The following is a 24,787-nucleotide window of genomic DNA, read 5'->3' as shown; positions in this document are numbered from 1 at the left end:
AGCTGAGGGGCACAACTCACTTAGGGTGAACGTATCCGGAGACGTTGCAATGTCGTGAAGTGTCGTCAAAGACTGCGCCGGGGATCGCACGCGCGCGAACGGGGCTGCGACTGGTCTAAGCGTTCCGCGCAGGATGCTCTTATAATAGGAGAGCCAAGAATACGTAGTGCTAAGGATAGCAGCAATGGAGAAGAGAATCGACGCAAAGGCGCTGATTTTCGCGAGATCGTGAGATCGTGAGGCGCGGTACGAGATCCAGGGGATAGAGGGGAGTCCGTGCGTCTGGTTGCACGTCGACGTTATATGCCCACGACAAACCGCCACGTCGCCGCCTTTGCTGCGGACGCAAAGGGAGAAGGCAGGGTGACGGGGCCACACAGCCTGCTGCAGTGCACGCGCGAGACACGCCCTACATGACGCTAAGGGAGGCTGACAGTGAGGGGCGCGGGAACGTTCATCCGTTGCATTTTCTCCCGTTTAGGCCGGTATGTAATTGGCCGGTATCAGAGTTTGACTGTGGGTCTATATTCCGTGTGTCGGGCTCATTCAGTCTGAAGATTTGCAAAGCGAAAAGAGCGTTGAGGTTGAGTATTCGGCGGACGTCCGGGAGCCTTGTCAATGTGAGCCACAACATGCCAGCAAGCAGTAAATGTCCTAGATTACTTATGTAATAGAGCCACGCACATCACCGCCCAATCACCGCCGCCGGCCATCACCTCCAGGCTCCCGGTTTATGGTGCACGTGGCTTACATAATGAGTACCTTCTCCTACGTATACTCCGCCCAAACTCCGCCTTTAGTTACTTAGCATAGTCATCCGAATTCATTCAAGTTTCGTTCCTCGTTCCTCCTGCTGTCCGATGTCAATCATCAAGTACAGTGTGAAATGTCGTACCCGACACCGACAGAGCAGAAGATGCACGAACACTTAGGCGATACTTGGCATTTGAAAGACAAAAGACTACGCGGCGCTTCCATGAGTGGGTTGTCCAAGTATGGCATCTTGATGGCATCCATTGTTCTTTACTAAAGCCTTTACTACCTTTAGCGTCATTTTGGACTGCTTCTGAGGATTGTTATCACGCCGATCGTGATAGCAACCACTTAAGGGTGGCCGATGCTTCTGTTGTGGCCATGGCCTCGTGTCGCTCCAGATTTGCTATAAAGGTTCGCCCCGCGTCCCAACTCGTCTACGTCTACGCTGTCCTGTTCTACCACAACCATGTCCGGCGACAGCGACAAAGAGCGCGAAGATCGCTTCCACTATTCCAACCGTCGCCGCAAGGTCACCCGCCAATGGCTGCGCGAACCTGACGGCGAACCGCTCCCGCGCCCGCCGCCCGTTGGGACGCGTGCTCCGAACGGGCTCATCTGGGGACACACCTGCGAGGACCTCATGTGGATCCAGCGCATCCCGAAGGTGGACGTGCTCACCGTCTGGTCGCGCAGCATGATCAAGGAGTTCGGCGAGAACTACGACGAGGCCGAGTTCGACGCGCCCGAGCCGCGCCCGCGCGTGCGCCGCCCGTGGCCCGTGCTGCGCCTCCCGGACACCGTGTTCGACAAGAACGTACCGCCCGTTGGCGCGTACGACGAGGGCTCGGACCACGAGGATGATTCCGGGTCGGACGTGCGCTGGTGGCGTGTGCGTGTGGACGACCCCAAGACGGGCAAGGCGATGAAGGACAAGATCGTCGATCGCGTCGTAATCGAAGACATGGACGACGTGTTCGTGCCTAACGACGGGGACAAGCCTGTCATCTCTCCGCTGGGCCATCCATACGCTGCGCTGTGGAAGCAGGAGTTCCGCAAGCTGTACGCGGCTGCTGGACCGACAGAGCTGCGTACTCGATTCACAGTCATCGGGCGACACGGTAATAAGAACGGCCGCTGTGAGCTGGCCGATGGCACGGGGCTCATGGCGGTCATCATGGGAGAGTATGACGACGACGAGGATTCTGAGCCCGGGCTGCTTATTATCGACAGTAATCGCCTAGTGCACATTCGTCATGATCCGAGCCCAGTGATCTTCCTCAACAAGGCGAAGAATGCCAGAACCGATGGCGAGGAGCAGGCCGCCGGTAGGGAAACACGGGAGTGTGACGGAGACAAGCCCGGAGGTCCGTTGGAGGATACGAAGGAAAGTGCAGGCGGCGCAGCCGAAGATCAGGACGTTGACGTGCCTATGCATGTCGCGACTGATTCAAGCGATGGTGACAGCGAGTCTCTTTCTCGACCGCCGTCAGAATCGGTGCATCCAGACGCAGAGGAGGAAGAGCATGATATCGCGGGGTCAAGCCGACCACGACTGGCGGACACTGAGTCCTTGGAGGACAGCAAACCGCGCTTCGCTGTATCCAGTCCGGATAGTGACGAACACAAGGCTTTCGAGCCATCCGGGCTGTTAACCGAGGGTGAAGACACAGTAGTCGAAGAAACTCTTCCTCCGGATGAAGGCGATGAGGCTGTTGCGGAGGAGACTCCAGCAGAGGCTTCAAAAGACTACATGAACGACGATGGCCGTTTCAAGGAGGATATCATAGCCGACCTGCCGAAGCTGGAGGAATTCATTCCCGAGGAGTATTTTCCGGACGCACTTCTTGTCCATCGCGTCAATCATGTGCGTTGTTTCCGTTACACATGGTCCCATTCAACTAATATAGCTTTTATGCAGGAGCCCCGGAAGTACAAGCGCGTCTTGCCGAAGTTCGAGCGGGATGACATTGAGGATGAACCAGAACGTCTCGGTACACTCTATTTGAACGGCCCCAAACTCGGCGAGGGGCACCACTCATATGTGCGGCGCGCGCCCCTGAAGCTGCCCCCGCCGCTCAGCGCGTACGGCAAGCACCGGATGGTGACTGTCGCTGCGAAGACGTCGTTCGTCCATGTCTCCGCGCGCAAGTTCTTGCGGCACGAGGCGGAGATCTTCAGCCTGTTCCCGCGGCACCTGCAAGAAGAGTACTGCGGCTACAACCTCGTCACGCCCATCAAACACCCCGTTCCCGTGGGCGCCATTGTGCCTAAGTTTTACGGGTACTATGTTCCTGTGGAGAGCGACGGCTCGGCCCCGGACCGCAAGTATGAGGACCACAAAGACGATGACACGTCTCAAGGCAAAGGGACGAGCCCGATTCTGCTGATGGAAGAGTGCGGCGAGCCTGTCGTGCCGCAAAAGTTCAGCATCGACGACAGGTATGTCTGGTGCTCCCATGCGATGTTCGTGTTCGTGCTGAGACCCATGCGACTCTAGATCGGAGTGCTACTCCCTCATGGCCCGTCTGCAACTCGCGGAGTTTCTCCAGGGCTCGATGTATGTGCGCAACATCCTGTGGCAACCTGGTCCGCTGTGGAAGCCGCCGCAGGAACGCTCGCGGGAGACCCCGAGCTTCCGCATCATCGATTTTGGGCGCGCCCTGCACTGGGAAGAGTACGTCAGCAAAGAGGAAGACGAGAAGAAGAGGGAAAGCAAGGCTAAGGAGTGGAAGGACCAAGCGAGCTATGACCAGACTAGGATCGAACGTGAATTGCTCATCAAGTTTTGGGATTACTGAAACCAATCATCTTGCGCCGTCGGCGTGCTCTCCAAGTCTGGATGCTGTGGCTTTGCTGTGACTCTCGTGTTGTACAATACTTTGTTGTCGATTGTATAGTATCTGTTGTTAACTATTGTGTTCACGTCTTATCCCTACAATCATCTGTCGCTTGCTAGTACGCTGGAGTCATGAATAACCACCTCTACTAATACTACCGCTTTGTCCTGGACTGGACAGGAGCATGCCCGCTGGAACTAAGTGACGGTAGCGGTCGCAGCGCAGAATGGAGCCCACTCTAATAGCCAGTCGGACTTGAGAGATGCCCTATGTCGGTTGGAGCCACCTCCAGCGAGTGGAGCGCCTTCAGCGATACAGCCACAAGAGTTTAATGTGGTCTGGGTATTGTATAGATGCCTTGATGCACCGGACGACATCATACGTAGCAGCAGCAGTGCGTACGCCACATCCTCGGAGGTAGCTGCTGCATCACAATCGCAGACTAGGGGTCTGACTTGAGGGGGGAAACGGGTAGGCTAACTTGGCACGGTCAGTTCGGGTTCCAACGCTATTCTGGGGCCGGGGTCGCCGCGACGAGACCGAACTATGGACCCACAATCAAAGCCGCTAGCGCATAGCCCACGCTAGTAGCAGGGAATTGCCCACCGCCCGACTAGGATGACGCAGATAGTAGTCTGAAGATGCGCATCTTCGGGGCGTCGACGTACGGATACCGGGCGGGGCGCCATCTTTCGAGGCCCGCCTCCAAGCGACGGTACGCCCGAGCGGGGATCGGTCGGGCTCTAGCCAGGAGGCCTGGCGCTGTTCGCGTCTATCACTCCTTGCGGGTTTGGAATACGAACTTGAGTCTGGACCGTTGTTTTGGGGTTCGTTCTGGGCAGGGGGTTCGGTCGGGTCCCATTGAGTAAGTCCCTCGGTCCGATGCCGCCATCCTTGCTACCCTCCTGACGCGTACCACCTTGTGTTGATTTTGTGGTGCTGCTTCGGTCCGATGCCGGTGGCGAATACCGTTTGTGCAACGCAGCTCCGTAGGAGGCTAGTAGTGGGCTGATTGATGCAGCTCCTGTTGGCGGTCGTGCACACAGCGTGAAACATGAGTGGCGTCGCTTTCGCATGAATGTATGAAGTCACAGCGCACCTTGAGAAATGTGGTCGTGCTTAGAAACCAAATGGAGCAGTCGCGGACCGAGAAAGGGCACCTGAGAGGCGTGGTGGCTGCCAGAGCACCTTCCAGGACTGCGCGGTAGTCGGGGTGGTGTGGTCGCACCGGAGGAATGGTCGACTTTGGGTTTAGTGCGGCGAATGAACAGCGAGTCTAAACACCGTGGGACAGAGTAGTGAGCCTCTTTTCGTACGCACCGTGAGGCTCAAGGTATCACTCCCGCGATGACAGCCTGAGGAACCCAGAGGCGTACCGCGTGTCTTTGTGAATTGGCAATGCCCTGGAGCCAGTTCGATGATCGCGATGCGCCACACCGGAGAGGTACATTCCAACTGGGAGTAGTACGCGACCGTACCAGTGGAATCCGCGATGTCCGGACGATGATTCACCGCTGTCTTACTGCCTAGCGGTAGCGGTAGATTGATATTCGTGTTTGCAAAAAGGCTTGCTGCGGATAGTGTACTTGGCTCCACACTTGAGCGGCCTGATTCGCGCATACAGCCTGATTGTGGTCCTCGATTGAATTATCCCGTAACCAGTGGCCTCAGCAGGAGTGCCCTGCTAATTTGCAGCCGGTTCGCAGCATCAGTGCGCCCGTACGAGTGACTGCAGCACCGCTTCAAGTTGTGTGGTCGCACCGCATGGGGAGTAGCTCCAGAGTGTCCGTACCCTACATCGGATTTCTGTACGAATGTTGAGTAGACGGGTTACTGGCTGCACAGGCCGAAGAGACACGCACATTCGTCCATTCCACCGGAGAACGGTAATTGACAGATGAAAAGATTGGACGCAAATGGCAAGTAGGACGAGCGGTGTACGTGTCTTGTCAATGGTGATGATGGAAGACGCGACCACCCGGCACAAACTGCTTGCGAGTGCGTGAAAGCAGGACCGTTATGACATGTGAGCCCGCACCGGCTGTTGGGAACTAAACACGTAGCATCCACGCGTGGTCAGGTCCGAGGATACAGTTCTAGCGGTAAAGAATTCAGTTCGGTGACAGTGCGTGAGGAATATACACACAGAGTAAATGTTACATTGCTGGATCCGTCTACTTTGATCCGCGATCTTCAACGCCCGATGAGCCCGCTAAAATGTAGGTGTCGCGCCGCGGCAGACTCGTAGACTCGGCGCTGCGTTGGGTACGGGTCCGGTTTCCGGTGTCGGCACTTACGACATATTTCCTGAGACATCTGTGGTCTTTTCATCAGTCCGATATCGGGCTCGACATAATTGAGGTCAAACACCGAGCAGCGAGATGTGGTCTGGGGTACGGTGAGACGGTGGTCAATGTTGAAGCTGACGTGCCGCGAGATTGACAGCGCTGTGTACTTAGCTGCGTCGTGGACATATCTCCGTCTCGTTTCGGCAAGTGATGGTCGTAGGTTGTCCGGAGACATGCTAAAACATGTTCGGATGGACTGCACCTCTCGGCGCCGTACCTCAACTTCGGCGATGCACCTAGTATCTGTCAGATGCCTCGGACATTCATGCTGCTTGTGGGCAGAGGACCCACTCGGAGAACCTAGAATTTACTGTGTGCATGGGAAGGTACCGTCCTGTTCCAGCCGCAACTAGATATTGCCAATGGATCACAGCATTGACGTTCACAGCGAGGTAGATCGCCTGTGGTGCTCGGACGTAGATGGGATAAATTCCTGTTAAAGGTTGGACACAACATGGAATCGCTCAGCGGACAGAACCGCATGAAAGAACGTCAGGAACAGCTGCAGCAGACCGCTGGTGCCAGTGGTGGCTGCCAGTGTGAGTGACGACTCGGACTCGGAACGATGTCGCAGCCACCGTGTGACAGGGAGTGACGATCACAGCGTCACGGAAGATCCCGAGGTCGCGGTGCGCACGGCCCCCGCGCTCTTGTCCGCTGTTCGCTCCTTGCTCGCTCCTCCCCCTCACACGCGTCCTCCTCGAGCTCCTCGAGCTGCGCTGCTCGCTAACTGCCTTGGCTTCGACCATACGCGCTTACGCCCTCAGCGCCGGTCCTCCCTTTCAGCAGAGCCAGGCTTACCAGAGGTTGCACACGATGTTCGAGATCCTATCATTTTCGGTCCTCCAGGTCCTCTCGGTCATTTCGTTCCTCACCTCGATACTCGCTGTTCTTCATGTCGGAGCGGGCTCGCTGCACCGGCTATCGAACAAGTTCGAGGCGGATCTCAACTTGCCGCAGCTGTCCCTGCACACGGGCAAGCCGCATCTTTGGAACTGGAGCGGACTGCCAGCGTCGTTCTCGTTGAGCAGCATACTGGGCGAGGAGTCACAGGAGCAGTCTGCGGACGAGAAGGGATTGAGATATATGGGCGGGTCGGACTTTTCGAGAGTCCACTGGCAGGTCGGACGATCAAGATTTGGTGAGCTCTTGCCTCCCGCTCTGCAACTAAGTCATGTCGCGTCCTAAACTGCTCCCGTTCATTCCGCAGGTCCTCAGTTCTATGATTCGCAGCCACCATTATCCATGGCAAAGGTCATCATGTCTCGCCACGTCAGTGCTTTCTCGCTCGTGTGACTGCGTCTTCTGTTCGGGGCTGAATGGACGGCTTCTCTAGTCACAGCGTCGGCCAGTCCGCCTACCACGACGCATGCCGGGCGCGCCCCGCCCTACGCCTCCGTCACGACTCGTCGAGTCCGTCGTATAGATTGCATGTCCCTGTCATGTCCCCTGAATGACTCTGCATGACGCATGACATTCGCACGACCTGCGCGCTCCCTCCTTATGGCCGCGGCCAAAACGGATTACCCTCTTCGTCCCACAATACCCAGGCCCCTTGGGGTCTTTTCTTGCCAGTATGTGGTGACTATTCGCCCTGCTGCCTTTGCTCTCGGACGTTTGTTCGCGCTGCTATCATTGTTATTGTGTGTACCAAGGACTCGTCGGTGCTGTAGGCAGTGCTGCCACTACTTGGCTTGGTTGTATCACTGTTAGGCTGTGTGATGTAGCGGGACTTCTTTCGTAGTTTACTGTACCTTTTGTCTTTTCACTACTACTACTGACATTCTATTCCACGAGCCAAACGTCACATCTGCATCGTGTCGTAGAAAGTTGGACACTTGTCTAAGCTTAGCAGGAGTCTTGCCTTGCGACTATCAAAGACGGCGATTCGCCCAGATTGAATAAACCATTTACTTACCCCACTGTAGTGCGCGTATTGATACCGTATTGACTCCACTACAATCCACACTGACCAAAGACTTACCACTCTAATGTGGCGCTTATATAGTTCCAGCATGTTCTAAAGACGCCTGAACCACGTTTGTCTTAAATCTTGAAGCCATAGACGCGATGAACGACCTGCTCAGAATACCTCTCGACTTCACAAGTCTCTCGCAAGCAGACTACGCGCATATATCGACTAACAAACCTCGTAGATCAACATGGCGTCCCACCGTGCTCTTGTGTACTTCGATATTACGATCGGAGCAAAGCCTGCCGGACGAATAGTCATGCAGCTGTACAGCGACATCGTGCCGAAAACTGCGGAGAACTTTCGCGCGTTATGTACCGGTGGAAAGGGGGAGACAAAGGCAGGCAAGCCGCTGCATTACAAGGGATGCTCGTTCCACAGGGTGATCAAGGGGTACGTCTGGTCTGCAGCTACAGGTGACGCCGGTGATTAATGAACGTACAGGTTTATGGTGCAGGGCGGTGATTTCACCATGGGCAATGGCATGGGCGGCGAGTCTATCTACGGCGAGAAATTCGACGATGAGAACTTTGAGGTCAAGCACACGAAGCGGTTCCTGCTGTCGATGGTATGTACGCGGCGCGCGCCCTCCTGTCAGCGCTCTGCAATAATGCGGTACTGACCGTCGCACATCCGCCAGGCAAACTCCGGCCCAGGAACGAACGGATCGCAGTTCTTCATCACCTGTAACGCAACGCCACATCTGGATGACAAGCACGTCGTCTTCGGCGAGGTGATACACGGCAAGTCGGTCGTACGCGCAATCGAGAACACGCCCACAGCCGATGGCGACGTGCCCAAGTCCCCGTGCGTCATCGCCGACTGTGGAGAACTGTCCCCGGACGACCCGTCGCTCGCTGAGGATCCGACCGCCGCGGACGGGGACCCGTTTGAGGATTATCCAGAGGATCAGGGCCCCGTAGATGGCCAAGACGTCATCGAGAAGCCCGAGGCCGCACTCAAGGTGGCTAAGCAAGTGCGCGAGATCGGGAACAAGCTGTTCAAGGAGGGCAAGTCGGAGGAGGCACTAGCGAAGTACCAGAGTACGCTGTGTTTGTCCACTATGATGGTGGTGGCGCAGGCCCACTCACTAGGTTCGCGCAGAGGCGATACGCTACCTGGGCATGCACCAGGTCCTACCCGATGATGCGCCACCGGAGCTTAAGGACTCTTACGATGTTTTGCTAGCACCGCTTCTACTCAACTCGGCGCTGGCTGCGCTCAAGGCTGGAGGTACCGCCAACGCTGAGATCGCGCTGCGTGCGACGGATCGGGCTCTGGAAATGGAGCTGAATACCGCGGACAAGGGTGCGTACTCCTCATGAGACCGCGGTACCCTCTTTATTTGCTTGAATCGACAATTTATTTTCTCTCGTGTAGCGAAAGCGTTGTACCGTCGTGCTCTGGCGAAAGTAGTGCTTAAGGAGAGCGATGACGCAGAAGAAGATCTTGTAGCCGCCCACGAGCTCGTGAAAGATGACCGGGCAATCCTGACTGAGCTCGAGAAGCTTCGGCAACGGAAGAAAGAACTGCGGGACAAGGAGAAGAAGGCGTTCAAAAAGCTGTTCGCATGATGGGGGCGGGCGTGTATTTTGAAGGGCCAAGAGAAGTTGACTGTCACAAATTTGTATTATGTAACTAATAGACCGGGCAGCCTTCGGATCCTCGAGTCCGTGGCATCACTGGCGTGCGTGCCGCCCTGCTTGTTGCTCCGTCTCCTCCAGTCCACCTAGACTATACCCCGCGTGCTGCGCCTGCATGCCCGGCAAGTGATAGCTGTCGATCACAGACACTGCGGTCTCGCGCTATGGGCTTCTCGGACTGCGCCTGTCTCCTTGAAAACCACCCTCACATAATGGCCGGTGGTGAACGAGGTGCTAGGTTACGCCAGTTGGTCGGCACAACGCTGTGCTGCACGGACCTGTTGCTTCCCGATATGCTGACACAGATGCACCGTTTCAGACTAGCGAAGGCCTCCACGCAGCCCTACGTTCCGCTGACTAGTGACTCTTCCGCGAGCGTCTCAACAGCGATAACGGGATGCCGGTTGCAGATCCTCGTTGGTCCACTCTGGTCCCGATCATTGCCGATCGTATTGTCAAGGATGAGTCGTCCATGCACGTGGCTTTGCAGGCAGGATGTGACGGTGCTGATAAGTACTGCTCCTGTAAAACTTCTGGCGCCAGGTGCTTATGTTCCGCTTACGAGTCAGACGCAGAGAAGGGCGGGAGTCGGCGTCTTCGAGTCACGGGGAAGGTACGTTCATTTTCTGGACCATTCATTCCGGCCGTGGCAGTCAAAGGTCCTCCAGGGGACCGTACAGATGTAGACCCGCATTGAAACTGTTTTTCGAGAGGGGCGAGCTAATATTGTATAATGAACTGCGAAAACTGCACTGTGGCTTCGGGACTTCCGAAGATCACCAGCAAGAGGTGGCGCCTTGCGGTGATGCGGCGCCGCTGGATGCGAAACGCAGGACAGTGAACGCCCTGACTCTTCGCGTGGTCGTCATGGCTCACTACGCACTACGCACTGCCATCCCGACTTGCACGGGCCGACGACCGCTCTACGCTACTTCTCGTTCGCATGACAATTCACCGCGCCTCATAGATCGTCGAATCAAGCAGGTTGTTACTAGGTTACGCAACATGCCTATACGACCATCCTGTCCGCTCAATCCGCGCGGATGACTCGGGCAAACCATCCTGTGAGGCTGGCTTGCTAGTGTTCGACAGTATGTGCGATGATGTCACGTTATCCGACCTATTGACTGAGACGGTCGCGAGTGGTATCAGGATGACGGACATCGTTCGCATTGGGTCACAGTTCATCAAACACTGGAAGGACATAGGGCGCTGCGTCCGTGGAGACGACTTACTTCAGCCCTCGGTGATACACCTAACATGGGTGGCGGGCCGTATGAAACATGTCAAGGCTAGCCATGTGCTTCACAGCAATACGTCCGGGGGTACATGGTGGATTTACAAAACAGGTAGGTTAAGTTTGAGGTAAGTCCGCCAGTTCCTTCCGCGAACCGCGAGGGTCTTGAGATCCCACAGCAGGTTCCTAGCACAATCTGGATTGGCGCTCTCTGGCCGCGATTGAGTAAGCTATGCTCGGGCGGGAATCGGCTGCATGCCTCAGGGCCCAACAACACAAATTAACCTACTGTGGCTTTGCGGCAAGGTGACTCGTCACTCTCTCAGATCCAGCATCGCGCATATCGGGATATCTGTGTGGTGTCCAATTACAGATGCGCGACCACGGCCGCTGACACTGCCTGTCTGTCGTCGGTTTATGTGGAAAAGTTTCTGCTGGAGACTGGGCGCATCGCTACCGAAACGGCGTGCGTCTGGACAGTCATACATAGCTGTTCTGACGCGAGACGCACCACATCGCGGGACGCCTAAACTCTTCAGTTGTATATAATGTGCGTCGACTCTGGTAATGTACTCACCTCAGTTGTACTCTTGCACTCTCCCCGCTAGATCGCAGCCTCCATCTATTTATAACATGAGTACGGCGCAGGTAAAGTGTCCGCTACCAAGGCAAGGAGCCCGGTTACTCATTTGCTTGACAGACTAGCCAGGGTCAGAGTAACAGACAGTCCGACTCAGAAGAGGACCACAACACGCCAAGGACGCCGCGCCGTACACCCATGGCATGCCAGTTCTGCCGAGGTAATGCACTTCGCCACAAGCTGACATCGGGACTAACCCCACTTTCAGGCCGGAAGCTAAAATGTGACGGTCGTCAGACATGCGCTAACTGCCAGCGCCGCGGTATCGCCTGCACCTATGTTCCAGTGTAAGTAACACGCTGACCACATGTCGAGCTTTCACTGAGTGCACCGCGGCGCAGTGCGGCTCAGAAATAGAACACAACGCCGAGACACACCGTCTCTGGCAACTCAAGCAGCGCTATTCTATCTATTTATCGACTCATCTGCTCTTGCTGTCTTTTTTTATCCTGCGTCACATAGGGCATGCTCATCTGTACACCGAAACCGAGTACCATACTACGTAGCCACTAGCTTGTATTAAATCAATCCGTATTAACACCTACGACCAATCGTCGGATTTCTCAACTAATGAAATAGCGAAGGAACGCTCGTTTGCCACGTAGGGAAGTAGAAGGCGATGCGAGCGCAGTAGGGTCGTCCGGGAGTAGTACTGAGGTGAACACCGCCACTAGAAAGGGCTTGAGCACCGGGAAGATTAGTAAGGGATCAACACTAACCAAATTGTTCTATCCGCGACGATACGGGGTCCTGCTGTGCAAAGTAGTGTAGAATAGCAGTCGTTGAAATCCATACCTATGCTGCGGCTGAATAAATAGCCCCAAGAGACGAGAAATGGCTTACATTCAGGTTCACTGCTGGTAGTTCCTCTAACAGCTGCGTTTACGGGGAGATACGTTAAGACACGCCACATTCTATGCAGAGGGACACGGACCTCGAAGGCTTGATTCTTACTAGAGACTTCCGCACATCTCGAGAACATACTGACCGGTATCACCGGATCAGGAAGCATTTCAAGAAAGCGCATGAATACTTCTCCGAATGCCAGGGCGACCACAGGCTCCTTTTCAGGATGGTGGAATGGGAATTCCACACCCGTGTCTAGGCACTGCCTCGTTCTGTCAATCAGTGACTCCGACGGACAATACTCGCCGTCATACCGACCTCACAGATTGTGTCAACTGCCTTGCTGTCACCAGCCTGCAGGAACAGTCCCTCCTACGAATAGCGTTAAGAACCTGCCCCAAACGTGTATGTGACCACTCACGGCATTAGTTGCGTTCGTCATCAACCAATTGATCAGACGCATGACTTCCCTTGGTGCGGTCACGGCATGATCCGCAGGAAGCAAGTCATTCAAGGATTTCAGCCCCCGGATGGGTCCAGGAAGCCGTGCAAGCATGGAGAGGTTATTGGCAAAGGAAGTCCGCTCTGCAGATACCGTGTTACTTGACAGATGTCACTAAGAATGCGACAAACCACATACCATACTTGGCGACTGCCGTGATGAAGTGGTCTTTGCCCATAGCAGTATGCAATATGAGCGTGCGCGTAACTTCGGTTTGGGATATATTCAGCTTTGTCGCCAACGCTTTGTCGACCCGCGTGGAAATGTTGATATCTGTACTTTCGCCTGGAAGTAATAGACCCTGATGTTCCTGGATGAGTTGCAGTCGGATGTTACATGTACAGCAGTGCCCACCGACACTTGATCGACTTCAAGCCACTCTGGGACTGAACCATCTCAATCGAAACCGTGGCGATTTCGCAGCAATGAGCGAGAGCTCACAAATATTTGTGCCGAGTGTAGTGGCAATAAAACGATAGGTGCATGGGGTCTACGCGTTGACGGTGAGCGGTTCAACCAGGCTCAAGCAACGCGCTTGTTGTACCTTCCCGATGTTCTCGACGTGTAAGCTCCTTTGGGATGGCTTGCGGTACCTGAAAGGCTTGATGAATGATTGAACAGCGCTTAAACCTCAGACGCACGAGAATGTCCCGAAATCGATGAATGTGGCATCGACTCTCAGTCGTGGAACTTCGTCTGACTCCTCAATTGAGCCCACTTCTCTCCACAAGCCCTGCACAAACTTGTCGAATGCAGTTGCATCAAGCGATGCCACCTAAATTCAGAGGTATATCAGGACATTGACATTACACGGACACTTGTGACCTTGACGCACCCGGACGTCAAAGTTTGCCGAAATCGGCTTGTGGTCGCTCATGGATATGTCTGGGTGGCTCCCATAAGAAGACTGTTCAACATCTACCATCGCAGAATGCGTATGAAGTATGCGATCGGTCCATGCAGGTTTCCTCCTGTCGATGATCATGAGTGGTTTGAAAAGCTGAGCAGCGCAGGAATATACTTCGTATCATAACCCAGGGTGTCCGCCATCGCGTCAGTGGCGAATCGATAAGACCTGGGCGGTTAGACGCAGACTCAGAGACAATTTGCGCATGTAATGAGGCGACGACCTCACGGTGCATGCCGTATAGGATGTTCTTTGAAGTTTTCGAAGGCTTTCTGCATGTATTGAGCCAAATATAGCTGATGCGTTGAGGTCAAAAATAATTGACCCTCGTGTAATCAAATGTGTACAATGCAAACCTGGTCGAATCTCAACAGGAGCTCCATATTTGATTTCCTGATCTTCCCGGAAGAAGAGAGGAGGTATCGCACATCGGTCTCCGGCAAATTGAGCCTGTAATTAAGATCTCATCGCGTACTGTCAGTTAATCCCGGCCCGTGGATAGAGCATACTCAGACGCTAACCTCCCTAGGCAGAGTCCAGATATCAGCAGCGCGTTTCAGCAGCGACTCATGAAAATCTACCATCCAGAACAGCACATCTGTCTCGAAGATGTTGAGCGTTATTGGATTGCTCTCCGAAGACACATCATCCGGCGCTAAGGGCTCTTGGCCTGTCATGCCGGTGTCGAACAACAATCGTTTGCATATGTCATGGAAGTCGGCATTCCTCCTGTCCACCATCTCGTCGAACGCTGCCAAGTGTGAGTTGACGAATGTCAGTGTACTAGGGCGCGTCGATGCCGCTTCCTCCGAGCTTGTCGGAGCGTATGCCATTCGGACGGCGGTGGCACCTTTGTTGCCCTAGGATGATCCCTTGCTGTCAGTGCCAGGAGACCGGACGGTTTAGTGCAGCGCACCATCATCCCCATGATACCGGCGCCGACAGATGCGCTTCGGATGTCACTGAAGCTTTCCCTGAGGCGCTTTCGGACTATCACAAGCAACAGCATCCCGACGAGCTGCTTCGACACGAGCTGAAATTGGCGAACAGATCAGCAAAAATGTCCACCAAAATTGTTGCATGTTTGCGGTATGACCACGCCCCGGTGGACGTCGCGCCGTAACGACGGCCCTGGCAAACAAGTAGGGATCATTTCACATGCAACGCAATTTCATTTACCTTTTCATACAACACAGCTTTCTCGCCCAAGCCCGCAAAAACCGCTGCGCACCATGCGTCTTCTCGCACGGTCTTCGTTGAATAGAGCAGCGCCTCGGCGGACAGATCGAGTTCTTGGAAGGCTAGGACAAAGAGATCCGGATCGCCTTGATCCTCCGCGACACGCGTCTTGTCATCCGCACCCGCAGCTATCGAGTCTCTGGCGTCTAGACGGCGTCAAAACTGTTATCTGATACACCCGGTAAAACTCACCGTTCGAGGTGTCTGTGTAGAGGGACGGGAGTTGAGCACGCTGCGCAACTGAGAGCCGGTCCGACAATACCTGTGCTCAATGGGCTCTGCGCAAGATCGCTGAGCGAAAGCGGAGATATTTCCTTCAGTGGGGGAATGAATTGTTCGTAGATACGATCGTCACGGAGCCAAGAAGAGAGGTCCTGGGTAGGCATCTTGCCATTCACGTTGAAGGTCCCCACACGGATGCTGTCGCAGGGTGAGACATGTATGAGCCGCACATACAAGTTGTGGAGAAGTTCATACCGGAGGCTAGAGCGCGGCGCTGTGCTCGCTAAAAGCTGATCTCTGACTCTTCTGCGGATCCAGTCTTCTCGGATAATCGCCATATCAAATGCCTCGTCCCCAGGCTGACCTGCGCTCGCCGGGGAGAGCAGAGTGTGTACGGGCTTCTGGAGCATTCGTAGATCCGGCGGCACGGATGAAACTGCGAAGACGGTGGCGTCAACATACATTGTATACGGGACGCTGAACTTACGTATCGCTGGGCGGCTCGGTCTCTCAATATACGCTGCCAACCAACTGAGGTCTTGCGGCTCAGCCTGAAGAGCAGAAATTTCTTTGCAGCGGCGACATTCTGTAAGTGTTGTCCGGAGCCCTTCTGAATCATACGTTAGCAGCGTCAACCGCTCTGCTTCAGGAGCCTTGTCGGCGGCAATAGTCAATGTAAACGCTACGTTGCCATGAGTGATACTCTTCTTCTTGATGTGTTATCCCCGCACCTGTGTTTGCGGAGTTAGATTGGGTATACCTAGGTAGGCCGGTAGCTTGGACTGTGTTGGATGGCATTTGTGCCATTGACATTGAGAAGCCGTCGGTAATGGGGATTGCACGTTCGAAGCTGTACTCATGTTTTGACGAAGGAGGTCCTTGCGCCATCTTGATGACGATCACACTGTTAAATCGGATGAAGTTAGTTTTGCGCGGCTTTCTCTGGATCATGAGATATTTGGCGGCTAGCATGACGCATGACTCCTGCATAGCTTGAAATGTAGAGGTACGCACGAGTGCTAGTTGACTATGGAAAAGACATCGCCACATGCATAGATGAACGATGTTTACTCACCAACCTTGGCCGCGGTCGCCGTCCTGCGGCTCGAAGTGCGTGACGACAGCGACCACCCGCTTGCGACCATGGGGCAGGTCGCTCCTAGCCCGAGGAATATTATCCAAGCCTGAGGTCCCGTCTTGAGTGGAGATTATGTACGCCTCGGTGGCCGCATTCACGATCTCCGACGGACGCAAGAGACCCTGGACAACGAGCTTGAGCCTGTCGGACATAGCACGACCCGAAAGGAGCGCTGTTGTTCCCAATCACACGGAATTTGTGAGCTAATAGAGAACCGCAAGCTCAAGTAATAGGGTGCTTGCCAAAAGGCTGCGACATCGCAAGGGATCACAGAGGTCTTGCAGTTGAAGCGGTGCGGGACACTCCACAAGTTAGCGCGTAGAATGATACGTTACCTACTAAGGCACCGTGGTACTAAGAGGAGCTTCAAGGTAGGGTCAACTACGGGGAAAGCATTGCCCGGTATGTCAGAGTAGTATCACACACCGGCAACCACAGTGCCCGGCATTTGCCGGCGGACGTATGTTGAGATCTAGATCTGACCCGGTGCGGCTGCGTTAACCGGCGCGGCAGAATCCCGAATTAAACTTGCAACCAAGAGTTACGACTCATAAAAGTATTCCAGTCCTGGCTCTGTACACATTGCCAATGCGCGATTCTGTCTCATCATCATCCGATTGTGGTCCGGGCACACAAAGTACAATGTCGCTGTGGCCGAGTCTCTGCATGAATCGACCATGTCATGCACGGCATCATGATACTACTGCCACGTATTACTTAGGACGTGCTGCAATGCACCATTCCAACCACTCGCGACAAAAACATATCATGTGGGATTGTCTATCCTCGACATACGCATAGTACATAACCCGTCAGTGAGTCACAATACCAGAGATATCGTCTCCTTGATGACGCTATTGACCATAGCCACATAGCTTGCCCGAACGCTCTCGCTCCGCGCCTGTCTGCAATCCTTGCACCCACACCCCACGAATGCCTTCGAGAAGCCAACGCCTCCTGGCTGGCCACACCCCGAGCGCAACTGCACCATCTCCCTCGCCCGTGTCACCCGCTCTGCGAGCTCCGTCCCCAGTTGGTTGGCCTCGTCCCCGCTGAGTGGGTCCGCCCGCGTGCAGAGCTCCGTGAACGCGGGATTCAGCCATTGCGGGATGTCGTGCTTCGTCGCAAGAACGATCCGCTCGGCAGGCTCCAGCGCCGGCGCGTGCGTCTCGATCACCGATATCGTGCGTTCGCGGATCTTGTCGAACAGCAGGCGCGAAGAGACGGACAGCAGGGCTACCCATTGCGCCAACGACACCGCGCGTTCGTACATCCTGAGGTATGCGCAGCCAGTGAGCGTTCCAGATGCCAGGAGATTCTACTTAGTACTCCGGAGTGGCTCACCCTTCGTACAGAAACGACAGCAGACACTCCAGTTCGAAGGGTGTCACGTCAGGCAGGCGGATTGCCGTCTCTTCTGTCTGCCCCTCGGAGCTTGCCTCGGTCGGCGGGCACGCGAACATCCCGCGGAACAGCTCCGAGTCGCGCTCGAGGAAGTATCGGTGAACCCTGAACAGATGACCTTCGCGCTTGCTTTCATCGGTGACCTGGCAACTGTGAGGCCACAACCCTAGCATCCCAGACGGGCGACATCGCACTTACACAGAGGAACACGACCTCAGGCTCCAGGAAGAAGCGAGACCGGTTCATGGCAACAGGTTGAAGCGCAAACGAGCCGTCTGAATGTTCCGTCGTAGTGTTTAGGTGGTCGGGTGGAGACATGATTGAGCACGAGCATCACAGCGTATGCCTCGAGGTCGCTTCAGGCTGTCGCGACCGGCCATGCGTAGAACGACCGAGAGTGCGCCCTTCACACACGCTGCAGGCCCAGCCTGTGAATCCGGAATGAGGCTACAGTCAGCTGCGAAACGTGCGCGGCCGCAATATACGTTGTATGAGAAAACGAAGACCAACGTGGCGCGGATAACATCCTGAAGAGAAGTGTATACGTCGCCAATACGTCGTGTCAATTGAGTCTACCGTACACAGAATACATGATACACTTGCAGGCGGCCCGCGGCAGCCTATTCACCGAATGAGATATGTATAGACCGGAACGCGATGTGCAGACATGCGTCACACATGCGCCGGCACACGACCTACCTACGACTGCCCGTGCGAGAGGAAAGAGGGCGAGGAGAATAGACGAGAAATCGTCCTAGTTAGCGCCCGCCTCCTCCGGCGCCTGGAAGACTTCGTGCACTATCTCGGCGACGCGCTCCGCATCGAAGGGATCCTCTGGAGGAGGCACTGTCAAGCCTTTCCATTCTCCCCAGCAGGATGCCGTCGACGGCAAAGGTTCAGGCTCAGGTGGCGCTGGGGAGGCCGTCGTGCGCGAATTGAGGTTTTGACGCACATTGCCTCGCCCACCAGCACCCTGGGCATGCCTCTGCTCTCGGGCGACGTGGTCCTGACGGACCGCTTCTCTCGCGCGGGCAAGAAGGATCGTTTTCTCGAGCCCCAGCTTGTGCCCCTCCACGCTGTTGATAGGCAATGCACGTTGGCAGACTGCCGCGTATGACGGCGCGAGCCACTCAGGAACGAAGTACTTGACTGCAAGTACAACCTTCTCCACAGGGTCGATGCGGGGCCTGTGGTCGTGTATCTCCTTGATCGCTCGCGCACGCAGTTTGTCGCAGGCCCAGAATGTGGAGATGCTCAAGATGTCGATCCATTGCGGCAGTGTCACGCCGCAATCGTCGAACATGCTATGTACCGATACGTACACGTATGTGAGGCTGAGTTTTCCAATCATGCGGGAATGGAACTCACCCATGGTACAGAAAGCGCAACAGGCTTTCGAATTCGCGCGCAAGCACCTGCTTGAGCACGATGGGATGGTGATCATCCCGTCCTTCTGCAGTCATGGAGTCTCCGGGCGGGAGTCCGAACATTCCCTGGAAGAGCTCCGATTCTCGGATTAAGAAGTACTTGTGCACCTTGAAGAGTTGCTCCTCAACCTACATCATTGTTTCAGCGGCATGAACGCGGCAATCCAACGGTTATACATACACAGATGATAGCCATATCGTCGTCGATGTAGTAGAACGGATGCCGCGGAGGCGGTGTCGGCGGCGGCGGGACCGGAGTTGGCACGCGCGATGCCTCTTGTACACCGACAGTCGACAATGAAGGTGAAGGACTGTTGTCTCGTATGTCAATCAGAGCGTCTTCGTAATCCATGTCTGGTCCTTCATCTTGCTCTTGTTCCTGTTCATACTCTTGCTCTTGTTCTGGCGCTGGGTTGTATTCTTCATCTAGCAGTAGATTCTCCTCCCGCTCCCAGTCCCGCTCCTGCTCCTGTGGCTCGACGCTGAGCTCTTCTTCGACCTCGGAGTCGATGCTCTGCGTACGTTTGAGTTCCGGGGATATGGGGGGAGGTGGAGAGTCGGGCAGAGACGATGATGTCGATGTCGATGGCGACGGAGGTGAGGACGAGAAGCACCACGAGCTTATCGAGAGCGCAGGCGACGTGCTGCGTGAGATGTTAGAGTACATGTTGCACAGCGGCGATAACTAGATCCGAGTGCGCAAGTGGGATGGTGAGAGGGATAGCGGAAGGGCGGACGCCACAGAGGTAGTGAAGGGTAGATCGCGCCTACATCGACGGCTCGTCGTTATAAGTGAGCGATAACATGCTCCGAACAATGGCTGTCCATGTCCGAGTCTGGGGATGAATGACGTGCATCATGCTTACCGCCTTCGATTCCCAGGTAGGCCTGCCCAGCGTCCTAGGCCTTGTACCACACTGGCATGCACACGGGCACGGGGCCATGCTGTAAGGAGAATCGGACATCGCAACATCGCAAACCTTACTTTATCTGCCGCCCTACATCGCAATACAGCGTCCGCATACTGATAACAATACACTGCCATTGTGAGCTCACATACCGAACTGGGAACAACGCACAAACGCACACATACTTGAGCAAACACTGCGGACTGTTCAATCTAGCAACGCGTCCTGGGGTCGCATACCTCGTCCCTCGCCCTCATTCTCCCAGCCAGAACACATCCATGACAGTCCGCGACACCAGCTCATCGTCGAACGTGTCCGGCAGCGCAGCGCGGTTGACCGAGCGTGTTTGGTAGACTGCCCGGAACGTCTCGTCCCGGATAGTCTCGCGAGCACGTGCGATCCTCGCAGTGATCTTCGCGCCCAGCTGGTCTGCCTCCGCATCGTCGAGCGGATGCGGCCTCCGGCACAGGTCTCCGTACGCCTTCGCCAGCCAAACCGGCACGTCGTGTTTATGCGCGAGCACAATCGTCTCGACCGCGGTCAGCGAGTCTCTGCGGCTCGAGATCTCCCGGATTGACCGGGAACGGAGCTTGGAGAAGCGCAGGCGAGAGGAAATGTCCAGCAGGGTCACCCAATCGCGCAATGACAGTGCGTCATCTTCGAATATTCTGGTCAGGCAGCATTGTCAGCACGCATCGAACCTAGAACCGAGTGGCGGGTATACGTGCCTGAAGTACAGGAAATTGAGTAGGCAGTCGAGATCATGTTGCGACACATCGGGAAGGGTGATCGCGGATTCGTCTGAAGCACCGAGGTTCCTCCCATCCTTCGCGCCCTCGAAGAACAGCCGCCGGAAGAAATCGGAATTGTGTTCCAGTAGATGACGATGTACCCTATAGAGGCAACCCTCTACCTATCGGGTAACATCAGCACGCGTCTCCCAGAGTTCAATTGAACACTGACACTTATCACGACCATCTCATCCCGTATGTAGAACATATCATGGAAGGATGGGCGCACAGCAGAACGTGGCGGTTCGGACTTGGACTTGGAGCTTGTGATTGCTTGAGAAGAGCGATCTTTTGGCTGGGCATCGTCGGGTGGGCATGTCATAGAAGATGACAGCGCTGCTGCAGAAGGAGGAGTCGAAATGGGCGACTCGGGTCGACTGGGCGTCGTATGCGCTCTAGGGCGCCGGGCAGTCCGACGGTGCGAGCGTGGTGGTACAGGCGCGACGAACGGGACGGCAGGACTGTGCGGAACGATGACCAAGTTCATCAGGTCTGTCCTAGACGCCCTGTTCCCAGCGAATTCGACCAGCGACGCGACGCTTGGAGACGGAGTCTCGACCTCGACATATTGCTTCGGCGGAGACGGGTCTTCGGATTGGTGAGATTCAGTGTGGTCTGTAGTGGAGTCCTGTTCGGAGTGTATGGGCGAGAGCTCTGTGTGAACTAAGATGGGCGAGACGGGGGACGGAAGGGCGGATACATGGCGAGCGGGAGAGTGGTTTACCCAGCTCGAGGGCGGCGAGGATGAGGATCGGGACGTCGAATACGTCGTCGGAAGGGGGACAAGTGACTCGGGGATCTCGATCTGCAATGGCTGCATGCTGCAGTTCAGTTCAGACTGAATGTTAGACGTAAGTATGCCTTCCGAGGATGCGACAGCTCAGCGCTCAGCGCTCAGGATTGGGGATCAGGTGGTAGTGGGCGACGGCTGTCGTTGGCCACTGCAAACCGGAGTGCCTATAAGACTCGGGTTCCATTGGATGCTGAGCAGTAAGAACACGCACCTCCTGCACGCCTCATGGCCGACACGAGGCTACGGAGGGCTACACGCATGTACAACGCATGTCGTGGTGGATGGGGACTTCACCTTCTGAACCTTCGAGTTCAATCATCCGGCGACGGGAGTGCTTTCATCAATCAGGTACTGCATCGCAGTGGAGGTGGGCATGATCCGCCGGACACGATGTTACCTGGCGGTTACAAAGTATACGTTACTTCAACCAGGTCGAAGGGTATGAATTATCCAAGCAATTCTCAGTCTTCAAGCAAGCTCGTAGTCGAAAGCGTGAGCCAGGCGACTCGGAGACCCTAAGTCATTGCATACGTAGCGCCAGGTGCGAATTGCAACAGAGCATGCGAGTTGTTGAGTGCAAGCAAGTTGGCACAGCGTTAGCGCTCGCGGGACGTGCGCTCAGGCTGGTAAGCGCTCGTGATGCCTAGCACTAAGTTACAGTATTAGCTTTCGTTACATAAAGTCATCAGTGAGTCCGTTGTTCGGGATTGAAAATGTACAGTGAGTCTGCGTGAGCTGAAATGTCATATCGAGACAGCATTTTCATGCCACAAGGACAATATATAAGAGTTATTAGTATGATAGTATACTTCGTTACTAGACGGGCCTGAGGAAACGAGACCCGCAGCCTGCCCTACCCTAGAACTTCCAGCCGCCTGCAAGGTCCATGATACGCCAAGGGTCGTATCTGGCTCTGACCTGCCGCAGACGACCGAGGCTGTCTCCATACATGCTCTCGACCGGGTTGCTGTAGAGGGCGTAGTTGTTGTACAGCGGAGTGTTGGAGACATCCTGCCCTTCGCCAATAGCGAGCTCGGTGAGTGTCCGACTGCTCTGCTGCATGACCTGGTTGATGAGTTCATCGTTATTGGGCGACGTCCATCCGTAGTAGATGAGCATGGGCGTGAAGTGCTGATCGCGTCTTGGAGGCCAAGCAGAGGAGTCTGCACTGGCGTGCGAGTATACGTTTTGGAGAAAGGGTTCGACATCGTAATGCACGACGACGTCAGGGACCTCAGACGCCAGCGTTCGGTACCAGTACTGTGTATGCCCATGTCAACGGCGACCTCAAAGATTAGAATGGGGGGATGAGACGTACAGTTGTTTCGTTCAGAACGGCGTCGAAGAAAGAGGATGAAAGATCCGTAATCGAGACAGTATCAAAGTACCCGCTTCCATAGGCAATGAGTAAAGTGAGCTGGTGGGAAGAACCTGAATGACGCTCACCGCATTCCAGCCGTAGCGTTGGTGCCCGCACTCTGGACCATCGATAGATACGAGCGTACAGTCATGGCACTCATGTTTTGCGCCGCGTCTGGGATATCCATGAAACCATCGAAGAGCCCTTCGGGTGGTGCGGGTCCGTCGTAAAACAAGTCTACCTCGATCAAAGTCTACACCACGGATGTGAGTACGGATGGTCAGCGTCTGACCTACTGTATGTCGAGGTCATGGCCCTCACCTGGTTTTGCGCCGCAGTAAAACCAACCATGACGTCTGCCTTGGGATCAGCAGCGTTGTTCCAGAAGTGCAGGGTCGCGTTCTTGACCGCATCATAGTCTGTCGTAGGAAGCATCACTGATCCGCCCTGTCCAGAAGTTAAATTCTATTGGCTGTCATTGTCAGGTATTAGATCAGAGCGCACCCAAACTTGGCCTATCGGGAAGGTGTCCATAGTGAACTGCGTCACGATTCCCTATCGCATGTCCGAGTCAGGTTCAGTTCGTCAGTGGAGAACAGTGATATCTACAAAGTTGTTATGTCCTCCCTGGAAGGTAGACGTCAGTGTCATGGTCTTTCGCAATACGGATCATCCCACCTTAAGTGCCCAGAACAGATCAGGATCTGACGTATCCGTAACGGCGCTTATAGTACCGTTTGGTAATACCAACTCGAATGCTCGAACCGTGTCAACTGTCAAGCCGTACTCATTCGACAGAAACGAATATCCTGTACCATACGGATGGTCAACAATGTGTCACTAGGGGCCCATAACGGCTTACCGCCACCAAGAATGAATCCTCCGACGCCAATTCCCGTCGCACGAGAGCCGAGGATCATCACGTCATGTTCTTCGAGGGCTGCATAGACCTCGTCGTAGATGAGTCCCGCTCCAATCGTTGCGGTTTGGGCAGTTGGGTCAATTGAAATGTTGTTGAGCCGCGTCAAGGCAATCTGAACGCCGGTTGTGGATGAGAAGTTAGGGTTTGTGTTGTGACCGCCGCTCTTGATCTGCGGGCATATCAGTCAGGTCGTTTCGACACAAAGTGATGACTAGCTACAGACCGCAAACGGTGTGCGCGTCGCGCCTACAATTTTGATCTCGTCGCAGCATGAGTTGTATATCAGGTTGGAGTGAGGCGCATACTCACGATTGCAGCAACATCCTCCGCTGTGCCGGGCTCAACTGAGCATTCGCTTAACTGCGAACTTGAAGATGCAAAGTGATAGTTGTCGAAGTCATATGACGTAGCGTCTGCAGAATACAAACATTGAACCGCGATTCAACGCCGTACATCGAAATAACACTCACTAGGATAGTAAACCTCCGACGCAGAGGAGACGGAAGCGGCGATCAGCTTGCACACATCACCGGGGCCTGTCGGATACCATGGCCAAGAGACTGCTTCAGCAACGGCTGTAAGCGCGGAAAGGCACGAAAGAATGAGTGCCGCGAATGTCACAGAGCGCGACATTCGGCGAAAGAGCACTATCGAGACGATAAGTATACCCGTGAAATGACACGCAATACGGAAGGAATATACCGTCGACTCATCGTCCACAGGGCGTATTTATGCAACACCTGTCTTAGTCGCGTCGCCGAGCCAAACCGCGCATCAAGTCGCACTGATGCGCGCGGGTTGCGGAATGAGCGCGCCGGGACAACCATGACAGCGCGTACCTCATGCACAATATGTTGGCTGTGCTCTGACACGGATGGACTCGAGTGCGCGGAGA

At 55.0% G+C, this 24,787-nt stretch overlaps 8 protein-coding genes across 8 annotated transcripts; 3 read left to right on the top strand and 5 right to left on the bottom strand.

Annotated features, from left to right (window-relative positions):
• The first annotated feature begins 729 nt into the window (after positions 1-729).
• Positions 730-3,787, top strand: C8Q71DRAFT_849124 (uncharacterized protein). The gene is made up of 4 exons (XM_047926693.1): positions 730-993; positions 1,049-2,620; positions 2,675-3,195; positions 3,254-3,787. The coding sequence occupies exons 2-4, from the start codon at positions 1,223-1,225 to the stop codon at positions 3,552-3,554; spliced, it is 2,220 nt and encodes a 739-aa protein (XP_047777270.1). The 5' UTR covers positions 730-993; positions 1,049-1,222; the 3' UTR covers positions 3,555-3,787.
• Positions 3,788-6,580: 2,793 nt separating this feature from the next.
• C8Q71DRAFT_124231 (uncharacterized protein) lies at positions 6,581-7,324 on the top strand. The gene is made up of 2 exons (XM_047916418.1): positions 6,581-7,082; positions 7,152-7,324. The coding sequence occupies exons 1-2, from the start codon at positions 6,758-6,760 to the stop codon at positions 7,235-7,237; spliced, it is 411 nt and encodes a 136-aa protein (XP_047777269.1). The 5' UTR covers positions 6,581-6,757; the 3' UTR covers positions 7,238-7,324.
• Positions 7,325-7,960: 636 nt separating this feature from the next.
• C8Q71DRAFT_766370 (peptidyl-prolyl cis-trans isomerase Cpr7) lies at positions 7,961-9,629 on the top strand. The gene is made up of 5 exons (XM_047924187.1): positions 7,961-8,306; positions 8,358-8,481; positions 8,554-8,956; positions 9,018-9,221; positions 9,294-9,629. The coding sequence occupies exons 1-5, from the start codon at positions 8,104-8,106 to the stop codon at positions 9,485-9,487; spliced, it is 1,128 nt and encodes a 375-aa protein (XP_047777268.1). The 5' UTR covers positions 7,961-8,103; the 3' UTR covers positions 9,488-9,629.
• A 2,231-nt stretch (positions 9,630-11,860) lies between these two features.
• C8Q71DRAFT_124084 (DNase I-like protein) lies at positions 11,861-16,703 on the bottom strand. Its single transcript, XM_047916417.1, has 26 exons — positions 16,530-16,703; positions 16,225-16,459; positions 15,881-16,053; positions 15,637-15,831; positions 15,405-15,585; positions 15,190-15,347; positions 15,120-15,131; positions 14,868-15,073; positions 14,605-14,721; positions 14,270-14,548; positions 14,210-14,213; positions 14,045-14,151; positions 13,917-13,984; positions 13,803-13,856; positions 13,617-13,752; positions 13,423-13,556; positions 13,326-13,374; positions 13,223-13,271; positions 13,136-13,167; positions 12,920-13,082; positions 12,701-12,864; positions 12,598-12,651; positions 12,368-12,541; positions 12,277-12,309; positions 12,153-12,228; positions 11,861-12,103 (listed from the first exon to the last, which is right to left on the bottom strand). Exons 1-26 carry the CDS (start codon positions 16,543-16,545, stop codon positions 11,997-11,999), a joined length of 2,976 nt encoding a protein of 991 aa, XP_047777267.1. The 5' UTR covers positions 16,546-16,703; the 3' UTR covers positions 11,861-11,996.
• Positions 16,704-17,097: 394 nt separating this feature from the next.
• Positions 17,098-18,227, bottom strand: C8Q71DRAFT_123865 (uncharacterized protein). The gene is made up of 3 exons (XM_047916414.1): positions 17,890-18,227; positions 17,632-17,834; positions 17,098-17,561 (listed from the first exon to the last, which is right to left on the bottom strand). Exons 1-3 carry the CDS (start codon positions 18,007-18,009, stop codon positions 17,108-17,110), a joined length of 777 nt encoding a protein of 258 aa, XP_047777266.1. The 5' UTR covers positions 18,010-18,227; the 3' UTR covers positions 17,098-17,107.
• C8Q71DRAFT_123993 (uncharacterized protein) lies at positions 18,228-19,704 on the bottom strand. Its single transcript, XM_047916416.1, has 4 exons — positions 19,641-19,704; positions 19,300-19,587; positions 19,060-19,247; positions 18,228-18,995 (listed from the first exon to the last, which is right to left on the bottom strand). The coding sequence occupies exons 2-4, from the start codon at positions 19,468-19,470 to the stop codon at positions 18,446-18,448; spliced, it is 909 nt and encodes a 302-aa protein (XP_047777265.1). The 5' UTR covers positions 19,471-19,587; positions 19,641-19,704; the 3' UTR covers positions 18,228-18,445.
• Positions 19,705-20,044: 340 nt separating this feature from the next.
• On the bottom strand, positions 20,045-22,084 carry C8Q71DRAFT_123863 (uncharacterized protein). Its single transcript, XM_047916413.1, has 4 exons — positions 21,822-22,084; positions 20,990-21,758; positions 20,755-20,939; positions 20,045-20,694 (listed from the first exon to the last, which is right to left on the bottom strand). The coding sequence occupies exons 2-4, from the start codon at positions 21,635-21,637 to the stop codon at positions 20,280-20,282; spliced, it is 1,248 nt and encodes a 415-aa protein (XP_047777264.1). The 5' UTR covers positions 21,638-21,758; positions 21,822-22,084; the 3' UTR covers positions 20,045-20,279.
• On the bottom strand, positions 22,085-24,594 carry C8Q71DRAFT_123930 (FAD dependent oxidoreductase). Its single transcript, XM_047916415.1, has 11 exons — positions 24,363-24,594; positions 24,202-24,305; positions 24,116-24,151; positions 23,833-24,061; positions 23,649-23,779; positions 23,580-23,597; positions 23,475-23,525; positions 23,292-23,417; positions 23,057-23,223; positions 22,929-23,001; positions 22,085-22,870 (listed from the first exon to the last, which is right to left on the bottom strand). Exons 1-11 carry the CDS (start codon positions 24,523-24,525, stop codon positions 22,469-22,471), a joined length of 1,500 nt encoding a protein of 499 aa, XP_047777263.1. The 5' UTR covers positions 24,526-24,594; the 3' UTR covers positions 22,085-22,468.
• Positions 24,595-24,787: the final 193 nt, after the last annotated feature.

The sequence above is a fragment of the Rhodofomes roseus genome (genome assembly GCF_022264815.1).
Source record: "Rhodofomes roseus strain CIRM-BRFM 1785 chromosome Unknown C8Q71scaffold_14, whole genome shotgun sequence".
NCBI lineage: Eukaryota > Fungi > Basidiomycota > Agaricomycetes > Polyporales > Fomitopsidaceae > Rhodofomes > Rhodofomes roseus.
Note: the sequence above shows the minus strand (reverse complement) of the source record. Positions and strands in the feature narration are given on the sequence as shown.